General features: G+C 47.2%; 1 protein-coding gene across 1 annotated transcript in view; it reads left to right on the forward strand.

Moving 5' to 3' along the window:
• Window positions 1–27,964, forward strand: part of LOC146812057 (arf-GAP with SH3 domain, ANK repeat and PH domain-containing protein 1-like) — a 1,117,518-nt gene that overhangs the window by 921,641 nt on the left and 167,913 nt on the right. Inside the window, exons 23-24 of the mRNA XM_085619062.1 lie at window positions 9,926–10,157; window positions 10,577–10,735. Coding sequence (XP_085475188.1) covers window positions 9,926–10,157; window positions 10,577–10,735 — 391 coding nt within the window. The remainder of the gene's footprint in view (window positions 1–9,925; window positions 10,158–10,576; window positions 10,736–27,964) is intronic.

The following is a 27,964-nucleotide window of genomic DNA, read 5'->3' on the forward strand; positions in this document are numbered from 1 at the left end:
ATCTTATACATTTTTCTGACTATTCCAGTGGCCCCGCCCCCAAAGGTCATCCGCTCGCTGCAGATAGCGATTAACAAATTTGTATGGGGCGGGATTAACCACTGCTCAACTAGCGCGGCATAGAAGAGAGGGAGGGGTGGGACTTCCCTTAATTCACAGCTACCTGCACGTGACGCTCCTACGGTACATACTGGAGTGGAACCACCCCCTGTCAGATAAACACTGGTTGTTTATGGACCTGACGGTTGCAGGTGTGGCTCCCCCGCAAGCACAGGGCGTGGGGCTTGTATTCCTCACCAGTGACATCCCACACTATGAAAATCTGGGGCAGAGTGAACACCACCAAGGGCCTGACGTCTTTCCCCTCCCCGATGACCCCGATCACCGGGAACCCTGACTTTCCCCCGGGGTGCGACTCGGCGGTCTTCGACAGATGGCTAGAGCAAGACTGTAAGCGAGTCGGTTCGTTATTCGACCTAGATGGCTTGATTCCTTTTGACCGTCTGAAATTAGATCACGAACTCCCACAATTGGACAAGTTCCATTACCTTCAAATGCACCATTGGGTCACTGAGCCCGCGTCCAGAGAAGCAATGTCGCAAAAGCCAAAGACCTTTAAGAAGTGGATAGTTTGTAAGAGGGATGATAAGCATCTTATTTCAAAGCTCTATGCGATGCTGACAAAGCACGCGGGAGGGGATCGCTTGAAGGGACAGCGACGATGGGAGGAGGAGCTGGGTCAGGTGCTCTCGAAGAAAGAATGGGAGGACATATATTACAGGGCCTCACACACAGCGCATAACACAGCTGGAGCAGAATCGACATATAAGGTGCTCTCCTACTGGTATCTCAGGGGTTCCTTGTTGTTCTTTTCCTGCGCCCTTGGGGTCTGCTGTTCTTTTGTCCTTTTTAGGTCTCGCCTGGCTATCGCGTAAGCGATCGCACAGCGAGACTTATGTAGGGGCTTCAGAAAATGCTCCCAAAGGCTTCCCAGGCGGATCGGGTGGCGGTTACGCGCACAACCACGCGCATTCCATTTGCCACCAGCTACTTCCTGTGCGTGCGCCACCTCACGCATTCAGAGAGATTTAGTAAGGGGCACAAGACCTTAGGAATGCGGTTTATGGCCAGTGCATGTGAGGCATTCAAGCGCGAAGCTGGCATCTGGCATCGGACTTGAAAGCAGCAGACTGCTTTCGTCAGCGCACGCTCGGCCTCACTTCCTGCATCCCCTCTTACAACAATTAACTTTCGTTATAACTCACACCCCATATGCTCGTTCCCTCCCACCCTTCTTTAGATGTCCGCTTTTCTTGTTGTTTACAAACCACACCACACACTGCTGCACGCCACACACTGTTGCATTGTACAAAAGGGGGTGGTGATGGACGGAGCATCAGAACCAATCAAACACTCACACCCAGTCAACAGATCTAGGCTTGATCCATCACCGTTGTTTAGCCCACTCTGCCACCCCAGTTCAGACATGGCCATATGCAAATCAGTCTGACCCTGTGCCTCATGGGAACAGTCCAGCCCGAACTGCCAAGCCATGCCTTCCCTGGACCGGAAACAAGCTTCCTAGGACCGGTTTCTGGCATTTCAGCCGTCTTCAGCCAGGCTTGCTTGAATCCAGTGGCAAAGTGAGCAAGGGACTCACGTCTGAGCATACCCTGCCAACTTATGGCAAACAAAGCGGTACAAAAGGGGGTGGTGATGGACGGAGCATCAGAACCAATCAAACACTCACACCCAGTCAACAGATCTGGGCTTGATCCATCACCGTTCTTTGGCCCACTCTGCCACCCCAGTTCAGACATGGCCATATGCAAATCAGTCTGACCCTGTGCCTCATGGGAACAGTCCAGCCCGAACTGCCAAGCCATGCCTTCCCTGGACCGGAAACAAGCTTCCTAGGACCGGTTTCTGGCATTTCAGCCGTCTTCAGCCAGGCTTGCTTGAATCCAGTGGCAAAGTGAGCAAGGGACTCACGTCTGAGCATACCCTGCCAACTTATGGCGAACAAAGCGGTACAAAAGGGGGTGGTGATGGACGGAGCATCAGAACCAATCAAACACTCACACCCAGTCAACAGATCTGGGCTTGATCCATCACCGTTCTTTAGCCCACTCTGCCACCCCAGTTCAGACATGGCCATATGCAAATCAGTCTGACCCTGTGCCTCATGGGAACAGTCCAGCCCGAACTGCCAAGCCATGCTTTCCCTGGACCGGAAACAAGCTTCCTAGGACCGGTTTCTGGCATTTCAGCCGTCTTCAGCCAGGCTTGCTTGAATCCAGTGGCAAAGTGAGCAAGGGACTCACGTCTGAGCATACCCTGCCAACTTATGGCGAACAAAGCGGTACAAAAGGGGGTGGTGATGGACGGAGCATCAGAACCAATCAAACACTCACACCCAGTCAATAGATCTGGGCTTGATCCATCACCGTTCTTTAGCCCACTCTGCCACCCCAGTTCAGACATGGCCATATGCAAATCAGTCTGACCCTGTGCCTCATGGGAACAGTCCAGCCCGAACTGCCAAGCCATGCCTTCCTTGGACCGGAAACAAGCTTCCTAGGACCGGTTTCTGGCATTTCAGCCGTCTTCAGCCAGGCTTGCTTGAATCCAGTGGCAAAGTGAGCAAGGGACTCACGTCTGAGCATACCCTACCAACTTATGGCGAACAAAGCGGTACAAAAGGGGGTGGTGATGGACGGAGCATCAGAACCAATCAAACACTCACACCCAGTCAACAGATCTGGGCTTGATCCATCACCGTTCTTTAGCCCACTCTGCCACCCCAGTTCAAACATGGCCATATGCAAATCAGTCTGACCCTGTGCCTCATGGGAACAGTCCAGCCCGAACTGCCAAGCCATGCCTTCCCTGGACCGGAAACAAGCTTCCTAGAACCGGTTTCTGGCATTTCAGCCGTCTTCAGCCAGGCTTGCTTGAATCCAGTGGCAAAGTGAGCAAGGGACTCACGTCTGAGCATACCCTGCCAACTTATGGCGAACAAAGCGGTACAAAAGGGGGTGGTGATGGACGGAGCATCAGAACCAATCAAACACTCACACCCAGTCAACAGATCTGGGCTTGATCCATCACCGTTCTTTAGCCCACTCTGCCACCCCAGTTCAGACATGGCCATATGCAAATCAGTCTGACCCTGTGCCTCATGGGAACAGTCCAGCCCGAACTGCCAAGCCATGCCTTCCCTGGACCGGAAACAAGCTTCCTAGGACCGGTTTCTGGCATTTCAGCCGTCTTCAGCCAGGCTTGCTTGAATCCAGTGGCAAAGTGAGCAAGGGACTCACGTCTGAGCATACCCTGCCAACTTATGGCGAACAAAGCGGTACAAAAGGGGGTGGTGATGGACGGAGCATCAGAACCAATCAAACACTCCCACCCAGTCAACAGATCTGGGCTTGATTCATCACCGTTCTTTAGCCCACTCTGCCACCCCAGTTCAGACATGGCCATATGCAAATCAGTCTGACCCTGTGCCTCATTGCAACAGTCCAGCCCGAACTGCCAAGCCATGCCTTCCCTGGACCGTAAACAAGCTTCCTAGGACCGGTTTCTGGCATTTCAGCCGTCTTCAGCCAGGCTTGCTTGAATCCAGTGGCAAAGTGAGCAAGGGACTCACGTCTGCATGCCGCACACTGCTGCATGCCGCACACTGCTGCACGCCGCACACTGCTGCACGCCGCACACTACCGCACGCCACACACTGCTGCATTACACACTGCTGCATTACACACTGCTGCATTACACACTGCTGCATTACACACTGCTGCACGCCGCACACTGCTGCACGCCGCACACTGCTACACGAAACACTGCTGCACGCCTCACACTGCTGCACGCCTCACACTGCTGCACGCCTCACACTGCTGCACGCGTCACACTGCTGCACGCCTCACACTGCTGCACGCCTCACACTGCTGCACGCCACACACTGCTGCACGCCACACACTGCTGCACGCCGCACACTGCTGCACGCCTCACACTGCTGCACGCCTCACACTGCTGCACGCCACACACTGCTGCACGCCACACACTGCTGCACGCCGCACACTGCTGCACGCCGCACACTGCTGCACGCCACACACTGCTGCATGCCACACACTGCTGCACGCCACACACTGGTGCACGCCGCTGCACGCCACACACTGCTGCACGCCGCACAATGCTACACGAAACACTGCTGCACGGCACACACTGCTGCACGCCGCACACTGCTGCACGCCGCACACTGCTGCACACTGCTGCATTACTCACTGCTGCATGCTGTACGACACTGCTGCATGCTGCACACTGCTGCACGCCGCACACTGCTGCACGCCACACACTGCTGCACACTGCTGCATTACTCACTGCTGCATGCTGTACGACACTGCTGCATGCTGCACACTGCTGCATGCTGCTGCACGCCGCACACTGCTGCACGCCGCTGCACGCCACACAGTGCTGCATGCCTCACACTGCTACACGAAACACTGCTGCACGCCGCACACTGCTGCATGCCGCACACTGCTGCACGCCGCACACTGCTGGACGCCACACACTGCTGCACGCCTCACACTGCTGCGTGCCGCACACTGCTGCGTGCCGCACACTGCTGCACACCGCACACTGCTGCACGCCGCACACTGCTGCACGCCACACACTGCTGCACTCCACACACTGCTTTTATGCGAGTTTATGCTACTGACATTGTAAATGACAATGCCTTTTATTTGTTTTAAAACCAAAACCTAAATAAAAGGCATTGTAATTTTACAATGCCAATAGCTCAAACTCTTATAAATGCGAGACCTATTGCATTGCAAATGCTTGTTGTTGTTTCTATTTGTCTTTCGAGATTTCTGACCGCTGCCGGCCTTCTGGGTTGTAGGCATACAAGCAGTGTAATTTACATGTTGTTATACTGCTGCAGGCCCAGGGTTGTAGGCACAATAGCTGTGTCGGTCTTGTAGATCTCTCATTAAACAGAATGGTTCCATAAAAATGTTTTAGTAACCTTTTTCAATTTAACAATGAATGCAACTTAAAAAAAATAAACTAAGTTAATTATAATGTTTTCTTTTCATTACTTTTAGTAACTTCATGTTTACACTTTTGAGTAACTTCACACTCGAAAATGCTGAATAGCTAAAAGCAGTAAAGTTGCTTAAAAGTGTAAGAGTAAAATTACACTTGTAGATTTACTCACATGTAAGTTTACCTCTGCGACTAGCTCCCTAAAGATCTTTTGTCTTTCTGTAAACACTTGACAATCACTTTTAATGAGATGCTAAATACTATGCTTGAGCTTGGAAGTCTTTTGGTAGTAAAGCACGCATATAAATGATGGTGATATGGGGGGAGCAGGAAATATTATTTCTGTCTCCTTATAACTCACTCCTAGATACACCACAATTTTCAGAAATATATATATAAATTAAGCAATAGCCCCCATTAAGAGCATTCTGGTTGTAGGCAGCGACTGGGCTGTTAGACCTCACCTTGAATAAGCTCGAATGTTAAACAGAGTTCCAGACAAGAAGACTTTATTGAAATGATATAGGAAAGAATTTTAGGAATTTGCCTAGTACTCCTAAATCAAGATACAATAACTGCAGATTGCATAATGCATCTGATTCTCAGGATAAAAACTACCTCCATTAAGCTTTAAGAGGATATAAAAGAGGGCCTAACTATTTTGGCCAAAGATTTCAGGCAAATGAAAAACTCTGACCACGAGAAACAAAATGCTCTTTTTAATGTTTTTTCATGTGTTGTAAAGCCTGTCAGCACAATGAGGATGTAAGTCATTGCCACGAGTGCTGTTCTCTTTTGAAGAAATGCTTGAGCAGAAGCTAATGATGCTCAACATGAATTTACCTTGAAAAAACAAAGACGAGTAGTTGGCAAAACAGGAACAATTGGTTTAATTAAACACTGCGGCCGGGCATACAGCACACAGAAACTGGTCTGATTACTGACTCAAAGTACAATAAATTTGAGCATCTTTTAATACATTTCTTGAAGCATCATAAAACAGTTCATAGATTCTGTTTAGGGCGAGGAATATAGGCCTAGGTATGGAGTCATGAATGACTCCCACCTGAAGATAAATGCAGGTGGTGTGAGATAGTGTCTCTTTTGCATGGTTAGCCCCCTACTTTTTGATTGGTTTTGATCTGGTTTCAAATGTAGTGCACATAGTCCCTGCCAACCAGGCTACCCTGTGCCAGTGCTTCTTCCCTAAAAACAAATACCCAATTTATGCTTCTACCCTTTGTAAGTCCCTTGTAAATTGTACCCTGTGTACCTAGGGCCTAGGAGCTGAAGAGAGTCCCCTGATAACCCCCTCACTGGGACCATGCCACTGCCCTTGCAGCTTGCATGCCCCTGTGAGGGAGAAAAATGACAAAGTCGACAAGGCACCCTGCCTGGGTGCCATGCCAACCTGTACTGCCTGAAGGCATAGGTAAGTCACCCCTCTGACAGGCCTCACAGGTCTAATGCAGGGTGTACTACACCACAGATGAGGGCATATCTGCAGGGGCATATATGCCCTCACAATATTAGGGTCCATTCCTAGATATTGTAAGTGCCAGTGAAGCCATTGAGAGTACATGGGCTGGAAACTGAACAACTCGAGTTCCACAGCACCATGATGGCTTCACTGAGCACAGGTACCAAACTACCCCTTACTACCCCAGGTACCAACCTACCCCTTACAACCCCAGGTACCAAACTACCCCTTTTAATAAATCAACACTGATGCCAGTGTAGGATTTATTGTACCATGTACTCGGAGGCCACCTCAGAGGTGCCCCCTAACAGTCTACCAACCCTGGTGTGGTCTCTGACCCGCTTTAGGCAGCCAGCCACCACCAGACATTTTTTTGGACCCCTTAGTACAGAGACCCTGCTCTCTAGGACCAGAAACAATGCACATCCTGGGAAGAGGTGTCACACCTCCTCCCCCAGGAGCTAAAGAGGAAAGCTTCAAAGGCCTCCTGCCTTTGTGATGCGACCCCCAGCCCCTGCTGCTAGCAACAGATGGCAGCCCCTGGTTTACTCTCCCACTTTGGGTGGGAAAACCAGCTGTAAAAATTCAAAAGAATAGGGGTGAGCCCACCTCTGTCACCCCCACCCCTAAGGTGGGGGAGACAAGTTAAAGCATAACTTTCAGTCCCTATCATCTTGAAGATGGGGAGACCCCTCCAACCCAACCAGGCTTAGGTCTATGCCCCCCTCCCATAGGAGGCTGACATAATAGGGGGTGTAGTCACCCCAGGTAAGGTGCCTATTGGCCCTACCTGCTACTCCACTAAAACACCTCCTAAATTTAGTATTTAGGTGGCTCCCCCAGACCTAGAAACTAGATCTGCGATGACTTAGAAGGAAGAAGATGACCCTGCAGAGAAGACTGACTCCAATCTTCTGTGGACAGTGGACCTGTCCCGAAGAAACCTACTCCATGGACTCTGGATCCAAGAGGATCCATGTCTCCTGCCCACATTGCACCCGACGCCCACGGCCTGAGTGGCTCACCTGTGCAGAGAATTCTCCATGGTGATCCTGACCTCATGTCTAGTGTTGGCTGACCATTCCTGCCCTCCACGATGGTGCCTGTGGTGTGAATCCAGAGGCTCACTCCGACCGCAGCCAGCTGCAGTAAGAAGACTCCAAAGTCAAAAGTCACCCCTGCCTCGGAAGCCCCTGGGCCTTGGTGAGCTGAACAGATGGTGCCGCTATGACCCCCTAAATCTCTTACCTCTGCTGTCGTTGGTCTTCCTCCTGCAACCTCAAGTTCCATGCCTGCAGCCTCTTTGCTGAAAGAAGAATCCCCATTGGGTGCATGATGTCAAAATTGCACCCGGCCACCCCTGTGTTGCTGGTGGTGTATGTTTAGTGCTGCTTTGTGGTCCCGTGCTTAACCTAATCCCCAAAGCTTGGCCCCTGCAACCGATCTACTTACCTGCAAGCAGTGTGGCTCCAGGCAACCCCCGCCTCCATTGTTAAGCATTGGGCTGAACTCGAATTTTGACCTCAGCACCCGGCCACCAATGTGCTGCTGGTGGTGCAATTTTGATCCTCACCTGACCCCTGGCATTTGCTGACTTTTGGTTCCGAAGACTGGAATTGTAAGTGCAGTACTTACCTGTTTAACCGTGATCTCGTTCTCACCATAGGATAACATTGGAAAGTGTTGAAAAGTTTCTAAGTGTCGACTTTTCAAAGTGAAAAGTATTTTTAATTAAAAATGTACTTACCTTATTACAAAGACCTTGGTCTTAAAATAAAATACAAAGTATATCTTTCTAAAATTGGCCTGGATCTCCTTCTTGAGTCATGTGTCCATTTTTTATCACTGTTGTACAATAAATGTCTTAGACTCCTCTGTTTTAGGCCTAAGGCTGTTTGCCCACACTGCTCCTAATAGAGCGCTTTGGGGTTTACATTGAGCCCTGTACACTTTTGAGGAACCCCTGAACTCTGTGCACGGTATTACCACCTAGTGGCAATATCATATACAGAGCCAGCTTCTTACAGGTGTGTTTTGACCTTGCGTGGACACATGAGGGCCTGTTGGTAATGTGTCCAGCTGTCCGGCATGGCAAGTGTGTGATCACTGCATGTGCTGTGTGGGCTGTGTCCAGATTTTCTGCGTGTTCCTAACTTCATGTGGCATCTAACTTTAAGGTGCTTTGGGAACGCGTCCCACAACGGCCATGTGCGTTGTATTGGGACCAATCTCCTCGGACCATTGTGGTGTTGCTGACTATCTGTGAGACTAATCAGGGTTTTTCCTGTTCGTGCAGTTTTCCCGCTCATAGCATGCTACCCCACCTGTGATCTGCCAATCAGCCTCAGGCCTAGATTGCAGGGCCTGCCTGACCACATATTTCTGACTCTGGGTTGATGGAAAGGAGATCACATATTGGGGTATTTTGACAACAGTGATTCGATATTGTTTCTATACATACATGTATCATTGTGTACATCGACATCAATACCAACCCTAACACAAAATGTATTTAACATTGAGAAGTACTAGTAAACATTTATCTTTATTCTGGATTACACACACACTCACTCACTCTCTCTACACGAAAGGTTAAAGTGACATTATACTTAGGTTTGAAATCAGACAAGAGCTAATGTTAAAAAAAAAAAAAAAACACTGAAATATGTCAGTTAGTTATAGTTCAGTAAAATAACAAACTTGCATCCCCATCATGCACTGCTTAAGACTTCACATATAATCTAATGAGTGATATAATCTATGACATCATTTAACATGTCAAGAGTGATGAAATTTGTGTGGTCACAAGCAGTGTATGCTTTCAAGTTATAGAATCCTGATGACTCATCAGTGGTAGTAAGCACTATGTAAATGCAAATATTTAATTTTATGAATAGTCGCGGACCATCAGGGGTCTAAAGACTACAGGTTAAGAACCACTTCTCTCCAAGATCCAGAAATTTGAATTACTCTGCACAATTCGTAAATGGCATTATACTCAAATGGAAAACAACTATAGATACTCCTAAATCCAGCAAGTAAGAGGCTGGGATTATTAAATGTGGCTTCAAGCTATGGAACAAGATACCAGATCACTTATGCCAAGATGACCAGTTACTTTTCTTTTGAGAAAACGTATAAAATAGTCTCTTTTGATGAGTAGACTGTGTTTTTCATCCCCTTTTCTCAAGAGCTTTGTTGCTTTTGAATTTTGATTGCTATATAAATGTCATGGTTGGTTGATTGATAGCTAATGTTAACACCTAAAAATGGCATTATTGATCCGAACTACAACGGTATCTTATATCCAGTTCTCCCCATAATATGAACATTTTATATTAATTGATAGTGAGATCATTTTGTAATATTCAATATATCATATTGCCTTTTTTCCAGTTGGGCCCTGTTAAAAAGGAGAGATCTCTACGACCTTACAGCTGCTATCCCTCACCGTGTGGAGGCTCGCAAGACATGGGGACGTTCTCAAAGAGGGGGAGCCAAGCACCGCAGGACCAGAGGCAGGATATTTATTCGGTGCCATCCCCTCAGGCCCGCCGCCTAGAAACGCCTCTCACCCCCACTTTCTCATCCTACACGCCTCCTCTTCCACCAAGGAATACCATTAGAGGTGGGACATTAAAATGCATATAAAGGTTGAATTTTTTTAAAAAGAAAAGCAGATGTTCTGTGTTGTGGCACTAAGTAATGAACATGCCTAAAATTAATAGTAGAACATGAATGAATATTTAGTATTTACACATTACCCAACGAGATGCGGGGGATCATTTACATTTTTGGCTAGTCCAGATGGGTTTAAATTGGGAAAACCACTAGAAGTCTTAAATGCTAAGCTATTCTGTGAAGATTACCCCATTTTCTGCTGAAAGGGCACATTCATCACTTCACCCCACCCTTGTGTTTCTGGGCACACATTGGCTGGTTCTAGTGGGATATAACTTTGAAGTGCTGCAATATGTTTGCTTCCTTACACTGGAAACCAGTGCTTCATTAGGGCGTGTTTTAATCTCTGTTATTCTTTTTCTCCAGTGCCCTGTGTGCCACCACCACCCCCACCTCCATCCAGTCCATCTTCATCCGCAAAGAAGATCCCGCCGCCGCCTCTCGCCACAAAACACAAGCGAGCCTTATCGGAGCCGTCCCCAGTGGTTCCACACAGCCCGCTGAGCCAAAGCAACCTACAGTTTGGTAAATCCATGTATTGCTTCTACGTAACTAAGCCTTTCTTGGAAGGCTGGACAGTGGCGTAGGAAGTGGAGTGCGGTGGGTGCGGGCCGCCCCAGGTGTTATCACTGAGGGGGGGTGACAAAATGGCAAAAATATGTGTTTTTTAAACACATATTTTTGCCATTTTGTCAAGCCGGGGGTAACAAGAAATGTTCCGCACCGGGTACCACCTGACCTTGCTACGCCACTGAGGATGGATGGGAATAGTGGCAGACTTAAGATTTGTGAGTTGTAATGTCAGCAAGGTGCTTAAGCGAAATTCCATGTAATGCTTTGAGTTATAGTGTGAGTATTTTGTAGTGTACTCTGATTTTGGCACCTGCCACCTTGAGAAGTACAATGAACAAGAGAGGATCAACACAGTTAATGGGAACAGCCAGTGCTTACTTTTTGTGGACCGGCACTTATTTTTCTGCATCAGACATTTACCTAGAGCAGGAGAAGGAAAAACAAACATAGCAGAAAGATGGTGGAAGAGAAACCAAACCATTGTTACAATGTGAGAAAGCAGGAGCCAGCAAGAGTGCGAGAAAGGGGCAGGAGTGTCAGGTAGTGAGGTAAAGAGGCATGAGGGGTATCCGACACTACGCAACCCTGGTATATGGTGTGCCAGCATTTGATTGCATCAGCCATGGGCAATTGAGCAGAGCTTTGGGCACCAGCAGTCATTCTTTTATAAATTAAGCTCTGGGAATAGCATTCTGATGATGTGACGAGCTGGATGAGATGTGGCCACAACACATTGACATTACTATGCAGTGCTTAAATGGGCAGGTGCTGTCCAGTACTCATTACCTGCACCTCTTTAATTCGAAAGGGACAGGACCTGCACTTTTCAGCACTGCTGCAATGCATTTAATGTGAGAGTACCTGCACTTCTCAGGAGTAACCAGGTACTCTAAATAGTCAGTACCTGCACTTCTATATTTCCATTTAAAGTACTAGTAATACAAAGAAACAAGTCCATGTTGTGTGTAGAGCAGAACACGCAATTATGGAAGGGATCAGACTCACTTTAAAATCGTCATAATAGTGCTATTCTGAGGCATTTTGTGTTATCCAATGCACACGCTCTTTTGTGTACATTATCTACTTTATGAATGCAGAAAAGGCCTATTTCATATAATTACATTAAACAGATTTGTACTGTGCTTCATCCTCACTGTGTGTCTTCCCATTTTCATTGCTTTGCATTTCTGGCTCATAGACTTTGAAATAAACTTCACCCTTGTGTACAATCTGGTCAGTTCTTACCCTACAGAGGACAATCCGGGTCTGGTTATGGATCAGGGAAGGTTAGCAGTCTGTTCCCAGCTACGTTGTTGCTCATTCAAAAGTGGGCACGGCAGGCCAGGACCGATAAGCCCACTCATGACTCGCCTACGCTGGTACTGTCACTACGTGTCTTCCCTGGTTTCAGTGTAGGCGAGTCAACGTAGTTCGCAACAGACTGCTAACCTTTCCTGATCCGGACTCAGACTGTCCTCTGGAGGGCAAGAACTGACTAGATTTTACACAATGGTGAAGTTTATTCCACAGTCTAGGAGACAGAAGTGAAAAGTAATCAAAACGGGAACATGAAGTGATAAAGTGAGGATGAAACATAGTTAAAAGACACAGAGAAGTAGCACATACAGAACAAGAATGAAATGATGCCTGCGTGGATCTGAAAGCTACCCTGGCAGGCATCATCATCTAAGTCTGTGAAGGAGAGCTCAACTGGTAAACATGATATCCTTCCTGCCTTCTCCTTGGCTATTTCCATAGCACAGTACAGCAGAGTTTTAGTTGGGATGGCTAATCGCCCAACTTTGAATTAATACGTCGCCTTACCTTACGAGGTTTAAGATTTTATTTGCGAGAAATGCACTGAATGAAGTCGGCTTAGAATTCTTCCTTAAGAATGGACCATTGGTTTCTTGATTGTACATTGTGAAACTTTGGAAGATACAAGTGGATGGATGCAATTGCCCTTGGAAGTCTTTGTTGAGGTGAAACGCGTTGCCTGTGCTGTAGCTTTTTGGATGAAGAACCTGAATAAAAAGATTAAATATATCTGAAAAGGATCTACTATTCGTATCTTGGACTGTCTGTTTACATTTACGTTTGGGTATTGCTCAGTGTAAAGTATTTCTAATATACGGCCACTGAGGAGCAGGCCGTTAGAGGTGAGCAATAGGGTTATATTGTTCCGGTGCATACTCCAGATAGAGCTGCATTGGGTTCCCTAGTTGCCACAGTTTGTTTTAGTAAATTATTAACGGCAATGCACGCACTGGTGGGAATCTCTATGTTCTATCTTTAAAATCATAGCAACAATGCATGCGCCAGCTGATGGCATCCATTTTACATTTATAAACCATGGCATTAGTACATTCACTGTTGGCTTTAGTACCCTCATACAGGTCATAAACCATGTCATAAATGTATGCATAGGAACGTTGTGTGTGTTGTACCCTCGGGTCTTTCAACTGTCTCTTTTTTGCCACCAGGCTGTATTTACTTCATTAACGATGCCCTGTTTTAGTGTAGATGAATTAGGAATTCAGTGTATTATTCACTGTATATGTTTAAGTTAATGAATTGCTAGTGGCTACATGCTCTGCCCTTCTTAATAATGGCTAACGCTCATTAAGTAAAAATAAAGTTTGAGAAATATCTCAAATGATGTGTGGCAATTATTGCAGAACATACTTAACATGCTGTATCTACTTTATATGGTCGTCCAGCTTCAGAACAAATGTCATCCCAAGGTGGCAGTTGCAGGTAGCTGAGGCGTACAGTCTAGATTAAATGGGACTTCTTTCTAAGTGATCTTCAGGAAGGTCAATGACAGGAGCTAGTGTACTAGATTCAACATCAGTGTTTGTGATCACATTGCTTCCGTTCTGGATATGTTGATCTATGATCCATTCCAGTCCAAAATGTGAGTACGGGATATAGATATATATATATATTCACTGAAAAAAACACCGGTTTCAGGAACGTTATAGTTAGTTGGACATTTCACTCGTACAAAACCAGAGAATTTCGACCATTATAGTTAGTTGAGCTAACTATAACTCATGGCCTCGCAATGCACCGCTGACGTCACATATTACATCACTCATGACATGGTCAGTGACATCACTGATGACATCTCAACTGACATCACTGATGACATCATCCAGTGACTGTGTGTTTCTGAAAAGTTTAAGAATGTTATATATATATATATATATATATATATATATATATATATATATATATATTACCTACTGGCGGTCGCCAGTAGGTAGTTATAGTTAGGACCACGTTTCCATAGGAAAACCTCAACATTCTATTTTGAATAACTTTGGCGCCGGTCGACGAATCCTCGCGAATTTCTCAAAATAGGTGGGGCGCTACGCTCCGCTCCTACCCTGAAAGTCTCGGGGGGATCCGTCAAGCGGGGGCTGAGATAAAAGGGGGGTCCCAAAACGCGTTTTTCCCATGCATTTTTCCATAGGACCTTTAGAACGAGCTACAGCCCGAACGGCTGAACAGAATTACTCAAAATTTGGCAGAGAGGTAGTCCCTAGGTCAAGGAAGTGCCTTTTGTAGGTCTGGTGTAAATCTGTTCAGTATTTCCGGAGAAAATAGCATTTAAAAGCATATATATATATATATGCGCGCAGGGTGCGCGCACCGTGCGAGCACCGTGCGAGCACCCTAACGTGCGCGAGCGTAATTCTGATTGGTGGTTACATGTTAGTCAACGTTCGAATCGGTCGAAATCAGGAAGTGTCGGCCGCCATTTTGTTTGTTTTCAGTGCGAGAGTGAAAAAGGAAGGTGGCGAACGTGAAAAGGGGGCAGGGTAGAGAGTTCCTGACCCCCTAGCCTTTGTCAGGGGGTCCCTGAAGGACCCCGAAGGCAAAAAAAATTTTTTTTTTTTTTAAAAATCGCGGGGGTGCGCGCACAGTGCGCGCACCCTGAAAAACACAAAAAAAAATTTTTTTTTTTTGCAAAAAAAAAATAATAATTCGCAGGGTGAAAACCAAAAAAAAAAATAATAATAATTTTTAATACGTAGTTTATTGTAAAATAAATATATAAAAAATAATACATAAATAAATTAGCATTTAAAAAACCGTACAAATTCACTGAAAAAACCATAGGTTTCACACACGTTATAGTTAGGAATTAGCATTTAAAAAACCTTGCTAATTCACTGAAAAAACCATAGGTTTCACACATGTTATAGTTAGCTGGACATTTTACTGATAAAAAACCAATGAAATTCCCCCGTTATAGTTACTGTAGGCAACTATAACTCACGCGACCGTAATCCTCTGCTGATGACATATGTGTCTTTATGAAAAAAAAATATTTGTAATATATGTATAGCTAAAATTTAATGGAAGAAGACATGGGCAAATAAGTGTCTAAATACAGTATTAGCATCAGCAGAGGATTGCAGTCGCGTGAGTTATAGTTGCCTACAGTAACTATAACGGGGGAATTTCATTGGTTTTTTATCAGTAAAATGTCCAGCTAACTATAACATGTGTGAAACCTATGGTTTTTTCAGTGAATATATATATATATATATATATATATATATATATATATATACTCAAAGGTTTATTGAAGAATGAGTGGGTGTATGAGTGTCTGAATGGATGATTTAGTTGGTGTGTAACTGACTGTATAAGTGAGTGATTAAAGGTGTAATAGTGAATGCATGGGTTAGTGACTAATCTGTGTGAATGTCTGTATCAGTCTTTCAGTTGGTGTGTAAGTAGCTGCATGGGTGGTGAGTAGCTACATGACTGACTATATGGGTTAATGATTGGTTGTATGAGCACCTGTATGGGTGCCTGAGTCTCTGTGTGGGTGGGTGATTCACTGGGTGTATGGGTTCATGAGTGTATCTGTGAGGGGCTGTAAGGGTGGGTGGGTGGGTGAGTGTGTTTCCGGCTGTGTTGGTGAGTGGATAGATGTCTCAGTGGTACATGTGTGAGTAACTACATATGTGAAAGGCAGTATATGTGAGTGTTTGAGTATATAAGTGACTATGTGAGAGTGAGTGATTGGGAGAGTGACTGTATGGATGAGTATGTGCTTGTGTCAGTGATTGTAGAAGAGAGTAAGTATGTTTAGTATCTGTATGAATAATTGAGGAGGTGTGTGTATAACTGTATGATGAGTAAATCGCAGTGGGATTGATTCTTTGGGTGACTGACTAGGTGTGTGAGTAACTCTATGGGTGAGTGGTGGTGTGTGAGTATTTGTATAGGTGTATGAGTGCATATATCAGTGGCTGTATTGATGAGTGACTGTGGGTATGAGTGACTGTATGGGTGAGTGGATGTGTGTGTAGACCTATGAATCAGTGAGTGGGTATGTACGAACTGGTATTTGTGTGTCTATGGTTTTGAGAATGGTAGTCTGTATTTTAGAGTCAGTGTATTAAAGGTTATATTAGGGTGTGAGGAGGTGCATGTTAAATGTTAAATGTTAAATGTTACTGGATTTCTAAAGCGCATGGCTGCCCGTGAGCGTCCCAGCGCTGAATGAGTACAGGTGGAGTCGTAAGGGGGTTTCACGGGAACAGCCATGTTTTCAGAGATTTTCGGAAGGCCAACAGATTAGGCTGTGCACGAATGTCAGGAGGGAGTGAGTTCCATAATTTGGAAGCATTATAGGAGAAGCGCCGACCTCCTGATCGTGCTCTCTTGATCTTAGGTGGCAGAGTTAAATGAGCATTAGAGGATCGGAGAGGTCTAGAAGTGGTGTAAGGAGTCACCAGGTCTTTAAAAATGGGAGGTGCCTTGCCGTTGAGGATTTTGTGCGTGAGACAGAGCGCCTTAAATTGCACTCTTTCAACCACGGGAAGCCAGTGGAGTGCTTTGATAGCCGGCTTGGACGAACACCGGCTCTTGGTGTTGGTGAGGATCCGTGCTGCCGGTTTATGAACCACCTGCAATTTGGTAGTGACTTTCCGCGGGGCACCCAAAAACAGTGCATTGCCATAATCCAAGCGTGACAGGATGAGGCCTTGGATAAGGAGTTTCCTTGATGGAAAAGGGAGTAATGGCAGAATTTTTTGGGCAGATCGCAAAAGCCCATAACAGACCCCAGCAGTTTTCCTAGCATGAGTGTGCATGGTGAGATTTTGGTCAAGCCATAGTCCGAGGCTTTTGATCTCGGTTTTAGTGGTAGGAGGCTTGCCCATGCATGGGGGCCATAAAGATTCTGGCCGGAAGTGAGCCTGGTTCCCCATTACCAGTATCTCTGTCTTGTCGCTGTTGAGCTTCAAGTGCGAGCTATCCATCCAGCTGACTATGTCTTTCAGACAGGAATAAAGGTTGGTGGTAGGGTTTTCCTGCTGAGAAAGGGAGACTACCAGCTGGGTGTCATCAGCGTACGTTAGGAGTTTAATCCCGTGGGGGGTGACTATTTTTTCCAAAGGGGACATATATACGTTGAAGAGCGTGGGGCTCAACGAGGAGCCCTGTGGTACTCCGCAACGCATAGGGGTCTCCCTGGAAGTATAGTCACCCTCGATCACCTGGAATGAACGGTCATGAAGAAAGGATTTAATCCAGGTCAGGGCGACACCTGTAATCCCAAGATCACTGAGTCGCTGGACCAGGATTTGGTGGTTGACAGTGTCGAAGGCCGCGCTCAGATCCAGGAGGATCACTGCCACTGAACCTCCTGAATCAATGATCTTCCTGGCCTCCTCGACCACCGTCACCATTGCTGTCTCCGTGCCCTGTCCGGGGCGAAAACCCGTCTGAGATGGTTTAAGTAATTCATTCGATTCCAGGTAGTGGGAAAGCTGGACATTTATGAATTTTTCTGTCATTTTACTGATGCAGGGGAGGAGCGAAATGGGCCTGAAGTTGCCTAGGTTAAGGGGTCTAGATTAGGTTTTTTTTAGTAATGCTCTAACCTTCGCCTTTTTCCAGCTGGGGGGGACCACTCCGAGTGCCAATGAGGCATTAATCAGGTGTACCATGGGTCCGAAGATGGTAGGTGTTACTTGCTTTAGGATTTTAACTGGTGCAGGGTCAGAAGGTGAGCCACTTTTAAGAGATTGAAAGATGGGGGCCAAGGTTTCCTTGCTTATGGGAGTGAACGTCTCAAGTCTAGAGTTGAGGTTCTGGGCTTGTATTAGGGAAATAGGTGAAAGATCCAGGGGGATGGACGGAAGTTGCTGCAGAATGTTTTGAATTTTTTGATCGAAATACGTGGCCAACTTATCACAATGGTTGTCTGCAAGGACAGATGGACAAGTGGACTCCGGGGTTTTCAGGAGAAGTTTTACAATGCGAAAAGTCTCCCTCGATGGGCAAGATGCATCATTAATTTTCTCCTGAAAAAACGAAGTTTGGGCATTTTTCAAGGCTTTTTTATAATTGAGGATGGCCAACCTGTATTCCATCTTGCTATTGGGGTCGAAGTCTTTCCGCCAAGTTCTTTCAGCCCTTTTGCATTGCTTCTTCGGGAGGCGGGTTTCTTGGGTGAACCATGGGGCGGAAGTTTTTTTGCGGGTTGTCCGATATGGTTTGTAAGGGAGGATGGTATTAAGGGAATTTTCTATCCAAGATGAAAACTCCACATCCGCTGTTACGGGGTCGATGGCAAAGATGGGCTTGGAGAGGTCCAGGATGTATTCCCATTTTTTAAGGTCTAGTTTAGCCCAGGGACGTACCGGTCTACCGGGAGATGGAGTGGGAGGAACGTTGGTCGGAATCTCCCAACTGAAGGGAATAAGCCTGTGGTCTGACCAGGGCAGAGGAATCGGGGCATTGATTTTCAAGGTGTTAATGTTACAGAAAATAGGGTCAAGTAAATGACCATGACTGTGCGTGGGTTGGTCATTCTGTAGATGAAGATGATGAGTGGCAAGGTCTAAAAGCAGCTCTGATGCGGTGTTGTCCTCCCCGTTATCGAAGTGGATATTAAAATCCACTAAGACAAGTAAGTTAGACAGAGTGCTTGTCATAGCTGTGGAGAATTCCACAAGGGAGCTACAAAATTGGCCCAAGGCTCCTGGGGGACGGTAAATAAGAGCTCCTGAGATTGAATTACAGGAGGACAATTGAATGCTAAAATGAACATTTTCACAGTTCAGTAAAGGGCTGTCCCGAAACCTGCATGAAAGATGTTCCTTATGAATAATAGCTATCCCTCCCCCATTTCCCTTCACTCGATCCAAGTGTTGTATAAGATATCCCTGCGGTAACGCCAGTACCAGGTCAAAATCTGAGTCTGGGGTGAGCCACGTCTCCGTGAGAAATAGTATCTCAAATTGCTCTTCTTCTAGAAGCATGAAGATTTCATGACTATGTTTGGGCAGGGATCTACAATTTAGCAGGGCCATCTTGATGATGGTCCGGGGTGTTTGAATTTTCGTCACCGGGGTGAATTTGTAAAAACAGTGCGCACAGTGAGTAGAAGAACTTTCACCATAAAGAATAGTCGTACAGAGAGGCTGGGGGGGGCGATATAGTTGCATCAGAGAGTCTCTGGAGTATGATATAGTAGGTTGAGTGGAAGAGACCAGGGTGGCAGGCCCCAGGCCCGTCCTGGCGCGGACGGGCGCAGACGGGCTTGCCTTAGGCGCGCCTTCGGCGCGCTGACGGCGCGCTGACGGCGCGCCCGCTGCGCTCGTCCGCTGCGCTTCCTCCAAATACACATTTAATACGAGGAGGGGGTTAGGGGAGGGGCGTGGCCTCAAAAGGGGGCGTGGCCTTGGTGCACGCCGGCAATGGCATCCACGAGTGGTAGCTTGTTTGTGTGCTTGACAACGCTAGCGTCAGCTGTGCCAGGAGTAAAAGATGCTTTTCCGCAGCAAAGTTGCAAGGTAGGAGAGTTATTTTAAAACAAAGAAAATCTACATAACACACAGATCTTTAAAAACGTGTAACGCTCCCGGCTTCCGCCTCAGGAATACTAATTCTGTGGAAGGGCTCGTTCTCGGTGCTTTTACCTGGGTGGAGGGGGCGTGGCCTCAAAAGGGGGCGTGGCCTCGGTGCACGCCGGCAATGGCGTCCACGAGTGGTAGCTTGTTTGTGTGCTTGACAACGCTAGCGTCCGCTGTGCCAGGAGTAAAAGATGCTTTTCCGCAGCAAAGTTGCAAGGTAGGAGAGTTATATTAAAACAAAGAAAATCGACATAACACACAGATCTTTAAAAACGTGTAACGCTCCCGGCTTCCGCCTCAGGAGTACTAATTCAGAGATTAAGTGGATGATGTCATCAGTGATGTAATTTGCAATGTCATCAGTGAAGTCACTGACCATGTCATAAGTGATGTAATATGTGACGTCATCAGCAGTGCATTCAGGGGCGTGAGTTATAGTTAGCTCAACTAACTATAACTGGCCGAATTTCCCTGGTTTTGTTCGAGTGAAATGTCCTACTAACTATATCGTCCCTGATACCTGTGGTATTTTAAGCGAATTTCTACGGTTTTTTAAATGCTAATTTCTAACTAGAACGTCCATGAAACCTATTGTTTTTTTCAGTGAATTTCCAAGGTTTTTCAAATGCTAATTACTAACTATAACGTCCCTGAAACCTTTGGTTTTTTTAGTGAATTTCTAAGGTTTTTTAAATGCTAATTTATAACTATAATGTTTTAGTTGCGTTTGCAGAGTGGTATAGAAAGAGGGCTGGGCCTCCGACCAGCGCTCAGGAATTCCGGGCTTCTTGGCCCCCAAAGTCCCTCAGGAGTAAAGTGGACTTCATCCCCCAACCCATAGTGTGCCAGGAGGCGTGTTTGCAGAGTGGTGGAGAAAGGGGGCCGTGGCCTCCGAAGACCTCTTAGCAATACCACTGTGTGGGACTTATTGGAGGTAACAGGAGGGGTAGTTGGCCCCCAAGGACGTCCTTGGCAGCCAACTACCCCTCCTATTACCTCCAGTAAGTCCCACACAGCTGGATTACTAAGAGTGGTCCGAGGCCACGTCCCCTTTTTACACCGCTCTGCAAGCACGCCTCCTGGTGCACTGCTGCTCGGGGGATGAAGTCAACTTTAGTCCTGAGGTCCTCATGACTCCAGAGGACCTCATTCTCCCACCAGCAGTGTGCCAAGAGGCGCGTTTGCAGAGTGGTGTAAAAAGGGGCATGGCATCAGACCACCTCTCAGCCATCCCACTGTGTAGGGATTACTGGAGGTACCTGGTGGGCTAGTTGGTCCCTAAGGACCCTTAAGGATCTAGGGAACTTAATCCCCCAACCCAAAACCTGCGAGGTGGCGCATTTGCAGAGTGGTGCAGGGAGGGGGCGGGGCCTCTATCCAGATGCTGGGTTTTTTCAGGGTTTTTTTATAGTTAGAAATATTTTATGGACCCTGGGGACCCCAATCCCCCAGGTTTCTGCGACATTTCTTTTCAAAAAAAGAAAAGAAACGGGAAGGGGGCCAAGCGGCCCCCTCCCGAGGCCAGTTTCAGCCCCGGGGACCCCATCCCTCGGGGCATGGCCACAGTTTTTATTTTAAAAACATATATATTTTTACGGAGGGGGATCGTGTGGCCCCCTCCTGAGGCCATTATTGGCCCGAGGGACCCTATCCCCCGGGGCATTGCCACATGTTTTTTTCTTTAGAATTCTTATTTTTCACTGGTGGGGGGCCCTGTGGCCCTCCTTTCCTAGGCCACCTTTGGCCCCGGGGACCCCATCCTCCTGGGCCGGTCCTCATGTTGTGGATCTTGCTTGAGGGACCCCCAATGCCCCCGCAGTCCTTGCCAGCTCCCTGCCTCCTGCGGGAGCCAGCATTGCTATTGGACAAGGGCCGCACATAATTATACATATGCCCTGGGGAGGTGGTGGTCCCCAGGGCAGCGTCGGGGGCAGGAGCCCCCACACATAATTTATACAAGCCCCGGGGAGGTGGCAGTCCTGTAGGGCTGCGGGGGGCTGCGTGCCCCTGCATAATATTAATCATGCCCCAGGGAGGTGGCAGTCCCCGGGGCAGTGGGGGCCTCCGCGGGCCCCCACATATATTTTACTTATTGCCCTCGGGACCAGGCCCACCCAGGGTCTTATTAAAACGAAGCTAAGAGGTCCTCTTGTGTCCTGAGGACCTCAGGACACAAGTGGACTTCATCTTCCCACCAACAGTGTGCCAAGAAGCGTGTTTGCAGAGTGGTGTAAAAAGGGGGCGTGACCTTGGGCCATCTCTCTGCAATTCAGCTCTGTGGCGCATATTGGAGGTACCTCGTGGGCTAGTTGGCCCCAGGGACCCTCAGTATTAAAGGGGAATTAATTCCCTAACTAACAACGCGCCAGGTGGCGCGTTTGCAGAGTGGTGGGGAAAAGGCGTTACCTTTGTCCACCTCGCAGCAATCCCCCTGTGTGGGGCTTACTGGAGGTAAGACGTAGGCTAGTTGGTCCCTAAAGGACCCCCAGCAACGAAGGGGACTTCATATCCCCATCCAAGAGCACGCCAGGGAGCGCATTTGCAGAGTGGTGGGCAAAGGGGCGTGGCCTGCAATGAGAACTTAGCAATCCTGCTGTGTGGGATCTATTGGAGGTAATAGGAGGGGTAGTTGGCCCCCAAGGTCGACATTGGTGGCCAACTACCCCTCTTGTTACCTGCAGTAAGTCCCACACAGTGGGATTGCTAAGACTTTTAAGGAGGACATGCCCCCCTTTCTCCAGCACTCTACCAACGCACCTCCTGGCAGACTACAGGATGGGGGATGAAGTCCAATTTACTCCGGAGGGACTTTGGGAGCCAAGTAGCTCTCTTGGTACCTTGTCTAAGTCCTATGCAGCGGAATTCCTGAGCGCTAGTCGGAGGCCCAGCACCCTTTCTCCACCACCCTGCAAATGTTACTACTACTTAAAGAAGCGTCTTTCTGCACCTCTGACTTAGAGGTAGTTTTAATCCCCCTGCCCTATTATGTACTAGGGCCTTACAGCCATACAGATAGCCAGCCAACCAATCAATAACTCATATAGATACTCATTTAGCTACTCACCAACCCATGCAACCTCTTACACACCAACTGACAGACTGATACAGCCATTTATACAGTTTAGTCACTAACCCATGCATTCAGTAAGACATGTCTAATCATTCACTTTTACAGACAGTGACGCACCTAGTATATTATCCATTCAGACACTTATACACTGACTCATTCTTCAATACACCTTGGCATATATATATATATAAAACATATTTAAACTTTACAGAAACACACATTCACTCACTTCAAAGAAGCAAAGCAGAATTGCTTTTGAGCAAGGGAAGCTGCATGGCAGCAGTTTCCCTTGCTCAAAAGCAATGCCGGCTCCCGCAGGTGGCTGGGAGCTGGCGGGACCTTGGGGGCATTGGGGCTCCCCCACGGTCCCAATCACAGAGGCCAGGCCCCGGGGGATGGGGTCCCCAGGGCCAAAAGTGACCCGGGAGGGGGGCCACGCGGCCCCCCTCCAATAAAAAATTAAATAAAATAAATAAAAAAGGAAAAGGCCGGCCCCGGGGGATGGGGTCCCCGGGGCCTTAATTGGCCTGAGGAGGGGAGACCAAGCAGCCCCCTCCATATAAATCAATACATTTTAAAAAAAAGAAAGTCTGGCCATGCCCCGGGGGATGGGGTCCCCGGGGCCAAAATTGGCCTAGGGAGGGGAGCCACGCGGCCCCCTTCCCGTTTTCTTTTTTTTTTTTTAAATAGGGTTCAGGCCCTGGGGAATGGGGTCCCCAGGGCCCCAACAAAGTGAAAAAAAAAAGGAGGACCACACAGCCCCCTTGTTAAAAAAAAAAAAAAAAGAAACAAACAAACAAACAAGAATTCACAGTACCAATAACAATAATAATTCTTTCTTTATTCGGATGCAGACATATCCATAAAAAGGTACCATAAAACAGTCATACAGTCTAAAATTCAATACAAAAAGATAAAACTACACAAGTTGAAACAAGACAAGATACTAAAAAAACCTCAGGTCTATGGCTATATACCCCATCACACCAATAGTAACCTCCTGCATAGAGAGCAGTGAGAGATCAATCAATTCTGCATATCCTGAATCTATAAGCTGCCCGCAAAAAACTAATCACAGCAAGGAGGGTATGGGGGTTTAATAGCAAATGAAAGTGCAAGAGTGCCACTTTGGCCTGCCTGCACTTCAGACTCTAAGACCAAAGAAATAGTTTTCTTGGCACTGAGAATAATTTACAAAATAAAACAAAATGCAACATATCCTGTGGAGGTCTGAGATCGCAACCACAAGGGCCTCTTAGGGTTGAGGAAAAATAGCCAGCTGGGGAAGCTAAAAGGTGGTGAATTTGATTGAATCTAAAGCACCTGATTAAAAATCTATTGTGGGCACCGACTTTAGCATTACAAAAGCCCTCAATGTAGGTTTACTGAGCTCTTTGTTTTCATGCTGGGTAGTAGCACATTTATGATATAACTCTTTTGTGATGTTGAGATCCCCAGGGAATAAAGTGTTGTGTGCAAAGAAAGGTCTGTCCTTCCTATGACAATACCAATAGATTGGCAACCAGTGCCAGACCTATTAACTTCGATGGTGCTTGTTGTTTCCTAAGATGACACTCCAGCCATTTCATTCAGAAGTAGAATGTGCTGTCTTAATAACTGTAATTTCTGTGATCCTCTTTCAGTGGTGCTAGTGTGCAGAGGGCCCACTTGATAAATCATAGTAGTATTTGTCATATTGCTATTTATAGAGAGATTTCAGGTATTTTGATTATATTTTAAGGACATTTCTAGCATTCAATATACCGCCAGTGCAGTGGTTTATCATTTAAATGGAAAAGGAGGGTGATAGGTCCATATGGCTTTAGATGATATTATATATTACATATAGAATGTGTGTTTTTCATGGTTCTTTTAGCTATCGGAGACCTTACTGTTCAGTCAAGAAATACCCCCAGTCAGTAGACGTCTGTGGTGTGCATTGTGATTGGATACACAGTTTCAAAGTTTCAAATAAGCAATAGTATATTATACATCCAAAGCATTATCCCCACATTGCACTTATCTCAGCACTGGAATGCACCCAAAGAAGGAAAGCGAACAAGCACACAGCCAGTAGGTATGACTTTGATGAGCTTATGCATGAAACAGTATTTGTTAATGCCTTTTTTTCTGCATACATTAACTTATTATAATTGGACCTATCCCACACACACAAAAACAGACACCTTTCAAAGTTTCTTGAACTGGATATATTCTGTGATGTCACCTGATAGGCCCTGATCTCAGCCCAGAAGGAACAACACTACTCCTTACAGTGCAGCTGTAGGAATGGCATCGGGCAGTCCACAGCTTCTCCTATTTAACCTCTCAGGCACTCCCAGTTTGGGAGAGGGCAGGATGCAGCATTGTCCCTTTACACGTAGGAGCTGGGTGTCTTATCTACATCCCTCTCCACATTGGTAAGCATGCAAACCCTCTTCATTACTTTGATTTGCCTGGGGAATCCACATATTATTTGGATTGGGCCCCCTATAAAAGAGATCGGCTAGTTGTCTTCACTTCTGAAGGTAGCCCAAGGTTGCAAAGCCCTTCTCTAATCGGGGTAGTACTTTCTGAAATGCTTTGGACGAAATAGTTCAACAGATGGGTGTTTTGTAATGATAATCCTTTGTGACTGTATGGATTTTGGCAGCTTCCCAGATTGCAGAATAACTTCTAACTTTTGCCCATGGTGTATGGCATAGTTCCTCTGTCCTGATAGGGGGAGGACATACAGCCCGCCAATTATTTGGCATTCGGTGCAATCCTCATCTGCTCGTACACAGCATTGTCCATCTTCGGCAAACAAGGTTTGTCTCTTATCCATGCCATGGTATTGGCTGCTCCTCGGTGGCCCGATGTGTGAGCTCCACAACCTGTTTCCACAATTTGTGTGGCACCACAATGCACCATCCCATCAGGAAGAGACCTTCCTCTGTGGTGCTGAGTTCCTCTTGAATTTTTCTACACAGCTGTGTCATTCTCAGTTTTTCTGATGGCCCCATCTTTTGGAAAGTCCTAAAATGTGTTTTCACTGATGGTGCCTCATGGCCTTGATTACTTTTTTGTGCATTTGTCCCCATTGGAAGCCACCTGCGTTTCCTCCAGTCTCTTTGGCTTTGGGCAACACTCTTGATCGATCGGTGTGACAAATTTCTCAATTTTATCGCCTTCTGTTCTGACTTTGTTGTCTGCTGGCTGAGGGAGTTTGACCGATAGACTGCCAAGTTAACCCATGGCCTGTAGACCGCTAAAAATTTATACTCTTGCAGTTGGGCTGCCCACCATTGGATGCACAGTGGGGTATTCTTGGAGGTGCTGTAAACATTGGGACCAGTGGCTTGCATTGCAGTCTGTCGCCTCTCAGAACTCTTACCCATAGAGGTAGAGGTGGAAGTGGCAACAGCCACACTTAATAGCTAAAGCCTCTGTAGCTGTGCATACCTGTTTTTGATGTCTGTCAGGGCCCGACTTACATATGCGATGAGCACAAGCACTCCGTATTCCTGTGCTTGAATCAGCACTGCTCCTAGCCACACTGGGCTGGCATCTACGGTGAGTTCAGTGTGGTTCTCTGGGTTGAAGCACACTATTGTGGAGTCCCTGAGCAATGCATTCTTGATCTCCTTGAATGCTTTCTCCACTTGGGAGGTCCAGTTCCATTGAGTGTTGGCCCTTGGCAGAACTCTGAAGAGCTCTGAGATGGTGCCAGGTTAGGCACAAAGAGTCTGCACTTCCTATGCGTTCTATTGGATGCAGACATTATGTATAGCATCTGCTTTCCTTCGATCGATACAGAGTCTTTCCTTGGAGAACACATAGCCAAAAAAGTTGATTTGTGATTCAAGAGCACTTCTTGTGGACTAGGTCCATGGTCTGCTAGCCTCTACAGTGACACTATTGGGCAGCGGTGATGCTCTTCCAATCGGGTAGAATATATTAAGGTGTTATTTTTGTTTAATACACCTTCCAGGCCTGATAGTGTCTTCCTGATTGTGTTTTGGAATGCGTCTGTAGACAAGGATATCCCAAAGTTGTGGCGTTTGTACCTCCTCAGCCCAAGGCTTTTAGAGAATGTTCTGATGTACCAACTGGCTGGGTTTAGCATAATCTGGTGTCCAGCATCAGCTGTTGGTATCCAGCATTTAAGTACAGTTTAGAAAAACAATGTGCTCCGTTTAAATCTGCTATGATGTCATTCATTGTTGGTGGGAGGTATCTGTCCATGCATATGGCTTTCTTGAGGAGCCTCATGTCAATGGATAGCCAGATGGCTCATAACTGCTTTGGTTTCAGTTCAACAACCATGGGTGACACCCATTGTGTGAGTCCTGCTCACTTTTCAATGACTCTCAATTGTTTAAATCTCTGGAGCTCTTCTTTCACCAGCAGGAGGTGAAACAGCACTCGCCAATGTCAGAGGGCTGTTGGATTGTCTGGTCGCTGTGGAGTTTTATGGTTGTGCCTTTCAGGTACTCTAACACTTCAAATAATTGTGGAAAGTCATTTATTTTTTCAACTACTAGGCAGTTGTGCACCCTCTTGGTGAAAAACAACAATCGGGGGGCGTGTCCAAGATGGCGACGGAGTAGGATGTGTTTTCAGTCCCTTCGCCGCCGCGACTGCTGAGCATTGAGTGAGCTTCCTCCCTGAACCCTACCGGCCGCTCCAATGCGGGTGCGGTCCCTCTGGGAATCAAGGAGGTGACCTGGTGCTGGTGGTGGACCCGTTGAGGCGGCGAGGAGCACCCGGAGGCGGTGGGGCCTGCGCAGAGGCCGAGCAGCACACGCCGGGGAGCTCGCGTGGAGCAGAGGCTGGAGACGGGGCTATCTGCGGCGTTGCAGTGACGGCAGCGTGGCTGGCGGAGTGCGGATCGGCCCGCGGCCGGCGACCTGGTAGCTTCGTGAGGGAGGACTGATCTACGGGACCTCCGGGGGTCTATCTGCCCATCACAGGGTCCGGGCGCTTGGTGTCGGCGCACTGCCGGCGGGAGACCGGGACCCCGATAACCTCGAGGCCTTCACGGGGCAGTGCCAGGGGGACGCTTGCCGGGAGCAGCGCGGCTTCCGCGTTGGGAGGCCTGCCATTGCCGCGACGGTGACCGGAGAGAGGGCTGGCCTCACCTGTCCTCCCACTCTGGTGGGGGCACCTCGGCCGCCGGATTCCCTGATCTGCACAGCGCCACGAGTCCACAGCGGTAAAGCGGAGTGGATACATGGGCCT

The sequence above is a fragment of the Triturus cristatus genome, chromosome 7 (assembly GCF_964204655.1).
Source record: "Triturus cristatus chromosome 7, aTriCri1.1, whole genome shotgun sequence".
Taxonomy (NCBI): Eukaryota; Metazoa; Chordata; class Amphibia; order Caudata; family Salamandridae; genus Triturus; species Triturus cristatus.